This window comes from Python bivittatus, unplaced genomic scaffold, assembly GCF_059951505.1.
Source record: "Python bivittatus isolate LINGU-HERP-01145 unplaced genomic scaffold, Pbiv_v1 ctg000610_np1212, whole genome shotgun sequence".
In the NCBI taxonomy this organism is placed as follows: Eukaryota; Metazoa; Chordata; class Lepidosauria; order Squamata; family Pythonidae; genus Python; species Python bivittatus.
Window position 1 is genome coordinate 2972267 of NW_028277088.1, and position 14034 is coordinate 2986300.

Below are 14034 nucleotides of genomic sequence, written 5' to 3' on the forward strand. Positions count from 1 at the left end.
TATTGATCACCACCCTCTGTGGATGACTACAGGTAGTCCTAATTTAAACAGCCCTAATTGGGACCCGAAACTCCATCACTAAGCGACACGGTTGTTAAGAGAGGACCCCACATGACCACGACAACTTATGACAGCATTTCTGGCATTTTTGTGGCAGTTGTTAAGCAAAGACTGTGTGGCTTGATAAGCAAGAACTTCACTTGAGTGCATCTTCCGATTTTCTGCCAGCTTCCCCATTGACTTTGCTTGTGGTATACCGGCATGGAAGGTCGCAAATGGTGATCACGTGTGGGACACCGCAATGGCCAGAAATGGGGGCCAATCACCGAATGCCTGGATTTTGATCATGTGACCATGGGATGCTGCAGGGGTCATAAGTGTGAGGACTGGTTGTAAGTACCACTTGTTCAGCACCATCGTAACTTCAAATGGTCATTGAACAAGTGGTCATTAAGTGAGGACTACCTGTAATATCCTCAAACCCTATAAGCTGATTTTAATGACCAATAATTTCCCTTCTCATATTCTGATAGGGTTCCTCCCAAAGTCTCCAAGTAGCGTAATAATAATAATAATAATAATAATAATAATAATAATAATAAAATAATGCGATAAAAACAAACCATGCAGCTTATAAGTAAACCTTCTGATTCTTCATCTCACCATAGAAGACTGTTCTCCATAACAAAGACCTCCTGTAGGGTGGGGACCCACCATGCCACCAGTCCTGAAAGATGTTCTGAAACAACCAGATCTTCAGAGCTTTTGTGCTGATCTGATTTCCAGTGGAGTGGATCCTGGGGGCAGGGGGAGGGCATTGAAAAAGTCAAGATGGCGGCCGTGACTGTGTGATGAAGCCTACCCATTTTCTGGTAGGGTGTCACACATGGACTGCACACAGAGGCTTCCATCGCATAGCTTCGGCCACCATTTTGACTTTTTCAACCCTCTCCTTTAGATGCCCCTGTAGGACATCAGTGATTTATTACTAAGCTTGTGTATAAAAGAGTTTGCCATTTACAAGGCATGGATCTTAACCTAAATACAATCATATTTACCTTCTGAGTTTGGGAGAAAATGTTACTGTGCTGCAGTGAGTTTCTTCTCATCAGTTGAGGGCAGATGCAATCACTACGCAAAAGAAATATGCTACTCAAGAACCCACCTCTGATCAAAATTAATGTTTGTGATTAGACTCTTTTCCTTTTGCTCTGTCAAACTGCTGTTCAGGACAGTGGGGTGAAAAATCAATATGTTGAAATCCATACTTTCTCCCGTGAAGTGGCTGAAGGATAGGAAGGAACAGAAATGGGGATCCACAGAGGAGGATCAGATGGGATTGTGGTGGCTGAGAAGGACGTGGTCTAAAATATTGCATTGATAAGGCCTTCCAGCAGGATTGACTATAGATTGAGTAAAAACAGAGGTACTGGAATCTCAGAAAGATGTCCTTTTATGTTAAGGTACGATCTGGCTAGGTTTAAATCTGGAGTAGCTAGAACTGGACAGATGACTCTTCATCTTAGGGTTTTCCTTCCTAACTTTTTCTAGAATGGGATGTGCAACTCAAAAGTGATGAATTTTATTTGTTTTAATTTTCTTGATTACATTTTTATACCGCCTGACTCCCAGCGACCCTGGGCAGTTCAACGTTATTGTTTGCCGTGAAAAATACAGATCTCCGAAGGGTTTCCTTTTTTTCTTTAACGGTTGCCCATCATCTTCCGCTACGTTGCTGCGCATTTGTGGTTTGTTAGTGCTGTGATTGCATTACTGATTCTTCCCATTTCATGTTGTTTTGTCGTGGACTCTTGCCTGTTATGTGTAAAATTCAGTGTAATGTTAATACTTGCAGGAACAATATATTATGCACATTTTTCCATCTTTGACCTCTGGAGTTCTCTTTGCTTCAGATTCTTCTTTGTGGAAGTGGAATCTGAAGCAAAGAACTCATGGTTGGTTTGTCTTCCCGTTCCATGTTTGACCTTTTCCATTTTCCGTTTTAGCTCTACCTGTTCTTTTTAAGCAAGAACTGCAGAACAGGGAAACAAAGGAAGGGGATAAGGTCCATCTTACCTGTGAACTTAACAAACCAGATCTGCCCGTGCAGTGGATGAAGGGAAATGTAGTTCTGGAAGCGGGTGACAAATATGAATTCAAGCAGCGTGGTCCTGTGGCCGAGCTTGTCATTCGGAATGCTAAACCATCGGATGCGGGGGTGTATATTTGCAAAAGTGGAGAGCTAAAGACCTCTGCACAGGTAGAGGTGACAGGTAGGAGACCTTTGATAGCGTTTGCCAGTATTGAAAGTGGTTCTGGACATAACGGTCTTTTGAAATTCTCCATCCCAGGGATGGATAGGAAAATTGGGTGGATAATTTCAGTGTCTCCAGGGGAAAAAGAACTCCACATTTTTCTCAAAAGCAGGTCTCTCCTTTAGCAGAGGAAGTAGCACTTTTATGAAAAGGCATAAATGATTTCCTTGGGCAGTTGGTGGGCCACTGTGAGAACAGAGTGCTGGACTAGATGGGCCAGGGGTCCAGTCCAGCAGGGCATGGCTTATGTTCATATCATATCATATCATATCACGTCACATCATCATATCATATCATATTTCCTTGGCAGTGCTTGAAAAGTCCTGATTAAATGTTCACTATAGAACATTGATGTACCAGATTTGTGTAAGGAAGTCTCATGTTGGTACAACCAACGCTTCTAAGTCTCTTCCTCTTCCCACGCTCCTGCTCTGGACTGTGTTGCCTCTTGTCTCCACCCCTTTCCTTCTGGAATGTGCTCCCTCCTTCCTGAGAACCTGGGGCATGAAGAAACCAGGGTCAGCAACCAGTGGCCACAACAACAACCTCTCCCCCCCTAGGTTGTCCTTTAATGTACCTTCAGGTGAAAACTTCCTGAGAAAGTCCTAGGGAAAGATCATCAATTAAGCCAGATGCTTCCCTCTAGATGTTTCTGAGAAGTCAAGCTTTTAATATCTTATATTATTATTAGAGGCTCACAAGTCGGAATGGTTCTGTACATTAATACATTCTTTGCATAAAGAATACTAAATGGTAGGGAAAGGGAAATTGCTTTGCCTTCTTCCTGTCCCTGATATGCTTGTTTTCTATGTGTGGGGAGAGCAACAAGGCGTTAGGCAGGGTCTTACAGAGGTTCAAATGGTCTGCAAAGTTGCCTGACTTTATCCATTTTCTGAAGTAAGAGGGCTTCTGCTCTGCCCCAGGGTCCAGGCTTTGGACAGTGTACAGGTAGTCCTTGACTTATGGCCACAATTGGGACTGGAACTTCCATCGCTAAGTAATACAGTCATTAAGTGAGTTGTGCTGAATTTTATGACCTTTTTTGCTGTGGTCATTAAGCGAATCTGGCTTCTCTCATTGACTTTGCTTGTCGGAAGCCCCTGGGAAGGTCACAAATGGCGATCATGTGACCCTGGGACACTGCAACCGTTGTAAATATATGCTGGTTGCCAAGTGCTTGAATTTTGATCACATGACCGCAGGGATGCTGCGATGGTCATAAGTGTGAGGACTGATTGTAAGTCACTTCTTTCAGCACTGTTGTAACTTTGAATGGTTGTTAAACAAATGGTCATAAGTCAAGGGCTACCTGTACATGAGCACATCAATACAAAATGTCTATCTCCATGCCCCAAATCCAACTGCTCAAAATTATAATAACAAAGTAATCACTAAAACAATGTAGATAGATGTATGCCAAGGTCCTCTGTGGTCCAAAGGCCCATTGAGAGAGATTAGTTGTGAGGTTCTTCCTCAACACAAGGGGGATAGGAACCTGTTGTGCCTCAGGAGGAGCAGGTCCTGCAGAGTGGGCACTGCTAATGAGAAGGTCTGTCTCCTGGTCCAAGCCCCCTAATGCTCCCTCAATGTTCAACCTGGGCTGGCAGAATCACACTCAGCAAAGCGTTCCCCCATGCCGTTTGGTGTTTGCTGTACAGGACTTGAAGAATAGTCACTGGCACTTTGGGTTGAGCCCCGAGGCGTCTGGGTAACCAGTGCCCTTACCACAACCCTGGGTTATCTCACAATCACCAGGAACCCAGTTGTCACCTTCTGACTCAGCCGCAGCTTTGGAGTTGTCTTCAAAGGCAGCTTCACACCTGTCACATGGCAGTAGTCCAGAAATGGGGTGATCAAGGCATGTCCCTTGCTAGGGATGTGCAGATTTATTTCTTTCAATCTGGTGTCGCCCAAATCCGAGCATGTTCCGGTGTATGAAACAATCTTGCTTCCTGTTACCGTATCAGCTCCTACGCAGTTTTCCTCCAGATATTTACTTTTCTTCCTGATCCTGTCTTTTAGCCGCACCCCTCCTTTTTAAGGAAGAGCTTAAGGATGTGGAAAAGAAAGAGGGGGAGACAGTAGCTTTGCGCTGCGTCCTCGCCACGCCGGAGGTAACTGTGGCGTGGAGGAAAGGAACAACTCTCCTTCAGGCATGCGAGAAGTATGAGATCAAGCAGGAAGGCCGTGTAGCTGAACTGCTGATTCATCACGCACAGCCAGAGGATGCGGGAAAATACATTTGTGATACGGGAGAGCAGCAGAGCACCGCTCAGATCAAAGTCCACGGTAGGGTGATGGTGGATATGTCCCTCTTCTTCCCTTGACCTTCCCTCTCCTAATTTAACTTCCTTGTTTTCTTTCCTTTTTGCTAAACATTTGTAGCAACCTGTTAGCCCTTCGAGGTAGTCCAGACAAGAAGTACACCCAGGAGTACCAACTCTATCTTTATTGTAAGGTTACCTTAACAGAATTTTGCAGGACTGAAAGTATTTCTCCCTTTCTCTCCTTTTACTCTCTAGAAAACTAGGGAGGGTCCCTTCTGAGATGCTTCTCACGCCCCTTTTCCTTCTGTGGGCTGAGACACCTTTTACATGCCGGTTGTCCAGTCTGCGGCTCTCCCTCCCGTCTCCCAAGCTCATTCCCACACACCATTACGTGACCCTAAAGCAACAGCTTCTCTTCAAAGTTTCCACGTATTAGGTTGTCAAAACAAGGCAATAAAAATGCAGTAGAGGTTCATATGACATTTATGACTTTAGAAAGTTTGTTGACATTTATTTATGTATTTATTTTTCAAATGTATATAGCCACCCATCCATGTATATGACTCTGGGTGGCTTACAAACAATTAAAACAAACATAAAAGCAATAAAAAAGAACAATGCAACTATATATATATATATATATATATATATATATATATATGTATGTATGTATGTATGTATGTATGTATGTATGTACACATACACACATACACACACATGTACATACAAAAACCGTAATAAAATATCAACATTCATAGTCAATTTAAAGGAATCTGTTGCTTAGGAAAGATATCTCCACCCAACTGTAGCTTCCCTGGGCTATCTGTCTGTGATCTGGGGCTAGAAACAGGGGTGTCTAAACAGTGTGGTCAAAAAAGTCAAGATGGAGGCTGCAGTGGTATAATTGAAGTTCTACCTGTTTTTTTTTTAATATGTGATGCATTTGCTGATTTGGTCTCATTTATAACATAATGGGGATATAATGCTGGTCAGGGACGTACTTGTGTCCACACACACCCCATATCTCTATCTCTAACCCTTCATCCCCCAGCTATGCCCATCAGTTTTAAAGACACACTGAAGAACACAGAAGCCGTGGAAGGTGGAGTAGCTACTCTCCGCTGTGAGCTAAATAAACTTGCTCCAGTGGAGTGGATGAAAGGACAGAAAGGTTTACGGCCCAGCAGCAAATACCGAATGAAGAAAGAAGGTGCCGTTGTTGAGTTGGCAATCCATGATCTGGACCTGAAGGATGCTGGAGATTACACCTGCACCTCTGGAGATCAAAAGACAACCGCAGTCTTAACTGTGAATGGTAAAAAAGCCAAACTAAAGCACAGCTTTGCTTATCTTATGGGATCATTCCTACACCCCTTTATTTATGTCCTTTCAAAGGTTGACCATCGCTCTACTCTCTTTGGTGCTGGCCTTCTGTGTCTTTCTGGCATGAAGATCTCTGTTTTTTTCTTCAGCTGTACAGGATGCTATTGCATGCTGGGGCGCTTTGTGAATTATTTCTGGGAGTTGGCATTAGCAGAGTGGGTAAGAGTAGTCCTCATATCCTCCTTAAGGAAGGCTGAACACTGCTTCTCCAAGTAGCTCCATCATCTGAGTGTTCAGCTTTCTGCTGGTGGATTCCCTAAGTTCCTTAGGAGGAATCTACTTTGAGGTTCATCTTCCAAAGTTGGAATTGCTATGAATGGTTGACCACAAGTCAGATGATGTTCAGGGGATGTTGCACTTTGACATCGTGTCAGAGAGAGGGAAAGTCTTCCCCATAGCTTGTTGCTGTTGATGTGGTGTCTCTTCCTTCTGTGTCCTTCAGCCTTGGCAGCGCATTTTAAAACGCAACTGAAAAACCAGGAAGTGACTGAGAGTGGCACTGCCACATTACTTTGTGAGTTGACCAAGGCTGTGGATTCTGTCGCGTGGATGAAGGATGAAAAGGTACTGAAACCAAGTGACAAATACAGAATGAGGCTAGAAGGTCGCTTTGCTGAGCTATCCATCCGAGATCTGGAGGTGACAGATGCTGGAAGTTATACCTGTGTGTGTGCGGATCAGAAGACCGAAGCAACGTTGAAAGTGAATGGTAATAAGCTTTGCGACTGATCTTCTTTGGGTTTCTTTTTGCTCCTGACAGCTGATAGCTAAGATATTTCTGCTATAATGTTTAAAGTGGTTTCATAAGCAAGATCTTCTCAGAAGGTTTTTCTTACAGCTACACCTTGTTTTAGTTTTCCTGATCTTTTTTGTCACAGTATGTTTCAAAGGTCGCAAAGATTTTGTGTCCACCTATCCATCAAGATCTAATGCATTCTGTAATTTGATCCTGTCTTTGTCCATATCACATTCTTCAGCACTGCCTGTGTTTTTCCAAGAAGAGTTAAAAAGCAAGGAGGTGACAGAGGGGGAATCAACCACGCTGCAGTGCAAGCTGAACAAGGCAGCTCCTGTGGAATGGTACAAAGGACCAAGGGCACTGAAATCAGATGGAAAATACCAACTAAAACAGGAAGGTCCTTGGGCTGAGCTGGTGATCCAGGATTTGGATGTCACTGATTCTGGAGATTACATGTGCAAATGTGGAGGACAGCAGACCACAGCTAGACTGACCATAAATGGTAAAAAAAGATACATAACATGCACACTCTTAATCGCATCTTAACATCTTTTATTTTCTAGTGCTGTTCTCAAATGAAGCTCAGCATCACACCTTTTCTTTGTACATCTAACTTGCCTCTTCTTCTTAAACCATTCTTTGACCCTCTTGCAATAATCAGTCTTACAGTCTCATAAATGTTGAAGGTCTCTTAGTTCTTTAAGATCTTTTGGTTTCCAAAGGAAGAGGTCAAAACATCCCCCCTCAGCATCTCTTTGTGGACATCCAAAGATTTTGTATGAGCTAGGGCTGTGGGAAGACCTTCTTTGAACTTGCCCTGGGAATCTGCTACAACAGACCAATTCCTTCTTGTTTCTTCCAAACCTAGGTTATTTGAGAAAAAAGGAAACCATGATTCTGCACTATGCTAGTGTCTTTCATAGATTTGAAAGATAATATTTTGTATTATTCTTCTTCCTCCTAATCCCTCCCCTCCCACTTTGAGGGGTATACAATGTTGAGAACTTTCTATCTCCATCACTTTCTTTCAAGGAATGGAGGATATATTGAAGGCTTCTAGAGCCTATGGACACCCAACCAAGTTAACTTTAGTTGAATAGTCTTAGTTACATGACCTAAATAAGGTACAGGTAGTCCCTGGGTTAAGAACACCTGGCTTATGGATGACCCATAATTAAGAACAGAGCCTATTGTAGCAAAATTTAAATTAAATACATAATGATTTGAGTTAAATACACAGTGGTTCAAGTTCATTACACAATACTACTTATTCAGTATTATACAATAATACTGTTTCAGCTTACATACAAATTTGATTTAAGGAGAGACCTTGGGAATGGAACTTGTTCTTAAATAGGGGATTACCTGTATTCCTGTACAACACCCTGCAAGGTCTAGTATGATGAATAATGTGTTGAAATAGGGAATGTGAATTTAAATTCAACCACGAGGTTCTGCTAGTGGATTTGAACATATACCAGCACCTGATTTATGAATCTATGTATGTATTTATCCAACTTGTATGTTGCTGGATCCTCCTAGAATCTTACATGCACAATAGAAATGAAACAACAGGGAGCAAAATTAAAATAACATAAGCAACACAACAGATGAATAATGTCTATTAATGCCCATTAATGGCTGCTATACAGTTAATAGTTTCAAAGGGTTAAACTCTTTGAACAATAGAAACGGTCATAAAATTATTTAACTGAAGTTAGGGGTGCTGCAATTAACAGCAACCTGTCTATGTGGTCCATTTGAAACTGGGGGCCAAATTTCTATATATTCTTTTAAGAATCGGATATTATTTCTACAGGTATTCTAGCTAAAAAACTAGTCTTATCCCAGTACTTTTCTCTGCTTAACATAGTCGAACCATCATCCTTCACTGTCCTTAATTCATCAATGAATTGGGATCCACGTGATAATTGGTCTTCTCAAGACCAATACATTTCAATTGTCCTCTGTTATTATTGCATCAAATTATAAAGTCAAGCAGAGCTTGCAGGAAGAAGCAAAGGATTCCAGACTGCAAACTCAGATAAATTGCCAATGGCAATTTCCAAGCTTTGCAGTCTTCAATCAGTGGGATCAGACAGATGTCATGCAATAATCCATTAAGGTAAATTATTATGCTAAATTATGCTAAAGAGTACTACCCTAATTGTTTGCTAAGGAAGGAACTGTTTGTGCTTCCATCTAACTCTGATGGACTCCTGTCCTATATTATCTTCATTCTTCAGCCCTGCCGGTCCTTTTCATCAAACCTTTGAAGGATGAAGAAGCTACAGAAGGCAAAACTGCCACTCTGCAGTGTGAGCTGAACAAAACTTCTGCCCCCATAGAGTGGAGGAAAGGGCACAAGACCCTTAAGTCAGGAAGCAAGTATAAAATGAAATGTGACGGGGGAGTTGCTGAGCTAGTTATTCGAAACTTGGAGCTAACAGATTCTGGAAACTACAGTTGTATATCTGGAGAACAGCAAACCATGGCAACTTTAGAAGTCAAGGGTAAACCTCTATCTCTCCATATACACTTCATATTTCTTCGGTTTGTTCCCTTGCTTTGGGTGGATCTCCTGCTCTCTCTCAGCCTTTTAATTTTCCCTGAGTTCTTGATCCTCATGACATGCTACATAAGTTGATAGTCTTTCATCAACCATCTTAGAATCACCAAGCTTCTTAAGTACATATCAGCAAAGCTTAGTCAATCAATCATATTTTAATCTTTTAATTTTTTTTAAAAAACACCCTTCTTATTTTTGAAGATGCCCAAACATATAAGATTCCTCTTGTTACAAGCTGAGATTGTAGTAATGTTTATAACAGCTTTCCTCAGTTTGGGACCCTCAAAGGTTCTGCAGTTACAGCTCCTAGAATTCCCCACCTCTACAGCTAAGTGGGAGGAAGTCAGATTTTATTATATATAATTATCTAAGTAGAACAGATAAATCAATAACAAATACTAACTTCACAGTCACTGTCCTACCTAATATACACGTTGAACCACTTTTCTAATGTGTAGGTAGATAAATGGGTACTCTCACTCCAGTGGGAGGAAAAATGCTGGCGGCGCCTTGCACGGGAGTTGGGAGCAGTTGCCGGTAAGCGCGAAAAACCACGCACGCCCAAAAAGGGCGTGAAGCAACAGAAACCCCGCCTCCTGCGCTCACCAGCTGGGCTCTGCTCTAGGAAGGAGGCTCTGGCAAACCACTTCTGAAAAACAATTGCCTTGAAAACTGCAAGGACTCGTCCAAGCAGTCACTGCAGGGTCAGCAATGACTGAGCACAGACAAAAAAAAAACAAAAAAACCCCCAGCAAACCATGTTTTCCCAATCCATGAGGGTTTTTTTTTTTTTTTTTGCTGTCTCTGAATGATAGGACTTCCATGGCTGCATGAAGCAATAAATGTTTTATGATCTCCATTTCTTCTTTCCTCCATGCTTACTTTTCAACTCTGTTCTTATTACCACCTTCTCAGCTCTGCCCATTCTTTTCAAAGAAGGGCTGAAGAACCGAGAAGCTGTTGAAGATGCCACAGCCACTCTCTGTTGTGAAATGACTAAAGCTGGGGCTGAGGTACAGTGGAAAAAAGGATCACAAACTCTTAGGCCAAGTGATAAGTACAGAATGAGGCAGGAAGGCCCTGTAGCTGAACTGCTGATTCGAGATCTGCAGGTGGAAGACACAGGAGATTATTCCTGTGTGTGTGGAGAACAGAAGACCACAGCCATCTTGACAGTTCATGGTAATCAACTGTTCCATATTGTACCATATTAATCATCTTGTATGATCTGTATTATGTGTGCAAAGATGTCTTGTTGTCTTATCTCCATGTTGACTGTTTGGTCAAGTAACCCTGTTTGTGTCCAAAGTCAATGAAAGTGTCACAGCTTGGCCCTTAATGTTACAACTATGTTTGCAATATCAGTTCTCATCAAAAATATTTGGATTTGAATTGTCTGCTGATATATAATGACATCAGAGTGTCATTACTACTAAGCTTTGCCACATGACTTCTGTCCCAACATGATGCTCTCCAGAAGGGCTGAGGCTACAGTCCCAGAATTTTCAGATTCTTCACTTTCTATGTTCTTGGTTTGATACTGAGTACTTACTTTGGAAAGGGAAGACACCATATCAGTGTTGGAAATCCTAGCTGCGCAATACTTTCATATTGCTAAGGCAGATTTTTACAGGTTGAAACTATCTCCCAGAATGTCAGCCTTTCAAGGTAGGTCAAGTCAGGAAATAGACCTTTGTCTTTTCACATACCATACAGAATCAAGGTGAGGTGTGTGTGTAAAGTTTCTTTCTCACACTTTCCTCTTTTCTAAGATTAAGTTGCCATTTCTCCTCCCTTAATGTCTTCTGCATACCATCATTAGGATATTTCTCTGCAGACAAAATCAATCTGACTCTTCAAAACTCCACTGTGGCCTCATTTCTCCTTCTCTAATGTAACAATATGCAACCTTTGCTAACACTTATCACAATGTGCTAAGATTCCTTGACTGTACGATTCTGTGTATTCTGGCACAGTATCTTCTTGTTTTCTAATACTGTACATTGACATATTAATTGTCTTCAGTGCAAGAATCACAGCCCCTTAGCAAAATATTCCAGCTGTCTGGAACCATTCCTTTCAGTTATCCTCTTTTGTATTTTCTCATCTTTCTCCTACAATGACCATACTTGGTTTTGCATTTCTGAAACCATTTCTTTTACCATGTACTACATTCTATATTAATGGCTTCTGAATCAACACAGGTTTCATAGAGTTGTCATATCAGAAGTAAGACATCTCTTGGAATAAAATATGTATTTATTATTCTTTTTTTTTAACATGGGACCTTTCAAAAATATATTGACATCCCAGTTCTAAATGCATTTTAATATTAGCATATAAAATGATATTGTTCCTTTCTGGTCTGTGTGGGCCAGACCATACCTATAATGCATTCATTTCTGGGCACTGCATTTTAAGAAGGATATTGACATTTTAAGAATGAATATGTCCAGAGAAGAGCAACCATGATGGATTGGAAGGAATAACTTCCCAGAAGCACTGGGAATATTTAGCCTGGAGGAAAAGAAAACTGTGGGAGACACAGTAATTGATTTCAAGTTTTGAAGGGCTATGATGTAGAAGATGGGACAGAGTTGTTCAAAGTTGTTCCAGAAGACAGGACAAGGAACAATGGAGGAGGAGGAGGAGGAGGAGGAGGAGGAGGAGGAGGAGGAGGAGGAGGAGGAATAATAATCATTGAGGTTATTGTTGGAATGACCAGCCTCACAGTAATTGGAAATGGTGCGTAGTAGAAGCAGAGTCCAAAACCTGAGGCTCCAGAGCCACATATGATCTTTAAGACCTTCAAAAATGCTGTTCCCAGGCTGATGAAGATATCAACATCTAACTGCAAGCCTCTTCGTTATCAGTGAAAATGCCCACCACTTCAATGATACCAAGAAAATAAGTCTCTACATTGATATAATTTGGGGCATATTGGTTGTAGATGGGAAATGGTTCAGTTGTTGAAATTTTTGGAATCCCTTCCATCTCAATTCATCTTGTTCAAGAAACTCTGTGGGAATCAGGTGTGGAAAAGAATTGCTATCAGTTTCGGCCGATGCCAGAAAGCCTGGGAGGTGGCCTCTACCAATCTTCAAAAGAGATGGTCAATTTTAATTATTTATTTATTGCCAACATTTTCATGCTGCCTCCTTGTGTGACTTTAGGTGGCATACCAGATACAGAATTAAAAGCATCCATAGACAACAATCCAGCATAAAAGTAAAATCTCCTTTGCAGTCCTAATTAAAGTCTTCAAATGCCCTAGGGAAGAGGAAGGACTTCACCCATCTCCTGAAGGACAGTAGGGTCCAGGCCAATGTGACCTCAGGGATCATGCAGTTCCAGAGTGAGGAGGCTGCTACCATGAATATCATTCTACAGGTCCCACCATGCCCTCCATCTCTGATCTCTCTAGTGGTGGGGACCCATATCATTTTCTCTCTGCTAGACTCTGTAGGAGAGGCAGATTCTATCTGGAGAAGGCAGTCCTGGAGGTTACAATTATGAGTGGGACAGAAGAGGAAAAAAGGTTAAATACACAGAGGAGAGTAGCCATGCCAACTATATCTGAATCTATTTGACCTACTTCTATCAAACCAAATTTAACTTTTGTCCTGACCATACCCAGGATCCTTTGGATTGTGGCACACGATTCAGGCCTCACCACATGAGAAGTCACACCACCCTTTCATAAGAGCCTCATTCCCTCCCTTCCTCACCCATTTGAATCTATTCACCTTGAAAGCCTCTGATCAGCTTTACTGACAGGACTATTTCCTGCATCTTCGCCAATTCACCTACATGTTCTGTCAGCTTATTGACCATTATTGATCAGAAAGACCTCATGATGTTCTGTCAGCTTAGTCACAGCTTATTTGTTGACATAGGTATCTTAGAATAAAGTTTCAAGTTGTCCCTGCAACTAGGATCTTTAGAAAGCTGTTGGAAATCCAGCTGCATGATCAATCATGGATTTTGATGGTATGGATGACAAACTCCTAAATCTGATTTGGAGAACATTTCAGCTGACTGAAAGAAGATAAAAAGTTTCCAACTGGAGTTTTGAGAACCAATTGTATTCCCATATATCAAAAATGCTGTCTATTTTTATTTATTTGTTAGTTTTATATCCCATCTTTTCTCCAAGAGTTCAAGGTGGGTTCCAGACTGCTGTCAAGGAGCTTCTGTGGCTGAGGGAGGACTTGAACCTGGTTCTTCTTGTTTCTAATACAATATCTTAACCTTATACCACCCTGGATCATAATGTTTCAAGTCATTTCCCTGTATCAGGGGTATTTCAGCAGGAGCTATGTGGAAGCAATAGGCCTCTTCTTTTTCGCCCCAATCACTTTCATATCTCTAGCACGTTTAGCCTAAACGGATTCTACAAAACAGACTTCTAATTCATCTCTTTAGGAATAGCCTATAGATTCCATTGAATGAAAAACATAGTTGAGATCCATGTTTGGGATATTCTTGAGTTGGGAAAGTCAAGAAAAATTGGAAATTCCATGTGTTAAACCCTCATTTCAGTCTAGAATTTGATTCCATCTATTTCTGTGGAGCTGAATTCCAAAGGATATTGAGCATTATATCCCTAAACCTATTTTTCAAGGATATTTTAATCCAGTTCTTTACTTTCTTTCCTAAAAGTACCCATCCAACTTCTTTTTAATTCTATTTTATCAGCTCTTTATTGCATTCTTTTATCTTCTTTCTTCTTAAAGTTTTTTCACTGAATCCATCGGAATG

At 41.3% G+C, this 14034-nt stretch overlaps 1 protein-coding gene across 1 annotated transcript in view; it reads left to right on the forward strand.

The window, feature by feature from the left end:
* OBSCN (obscurin, cytoskeletal calmodulin and titin-interacting RhoGEF) overlaps positions 1–14034 on the forward strand; it is a 220370-nt gene that overhangs the window by 62852 nt on the left and 143484 nt on the right. Inside the window, exons 38-44 of the mRNA XM_088150514.1 lie at positions 2007–2273; positions 4338–4604; positions 5634–5897; positions 6408–6674; positions 6943–7206; positions 8951–9217; positions 10189–10455. Coding sequence (XP_088006640.1) covers positions 2007–2273; positions 4338–4604; positions 5634–5897; positions 6408–6674; positions 6943–7206; positions 8951–9217; positions 10189–10455 — 1863 coding nt within the window. The remainder of the gene's footprint in view (positions 1–2006; positions 2274–4337; positions 4605–5633; positions 5898–6407; positions 6675–6942; positions 7207–8950; positions 9218–10188; positions 10456–14034) is intronic.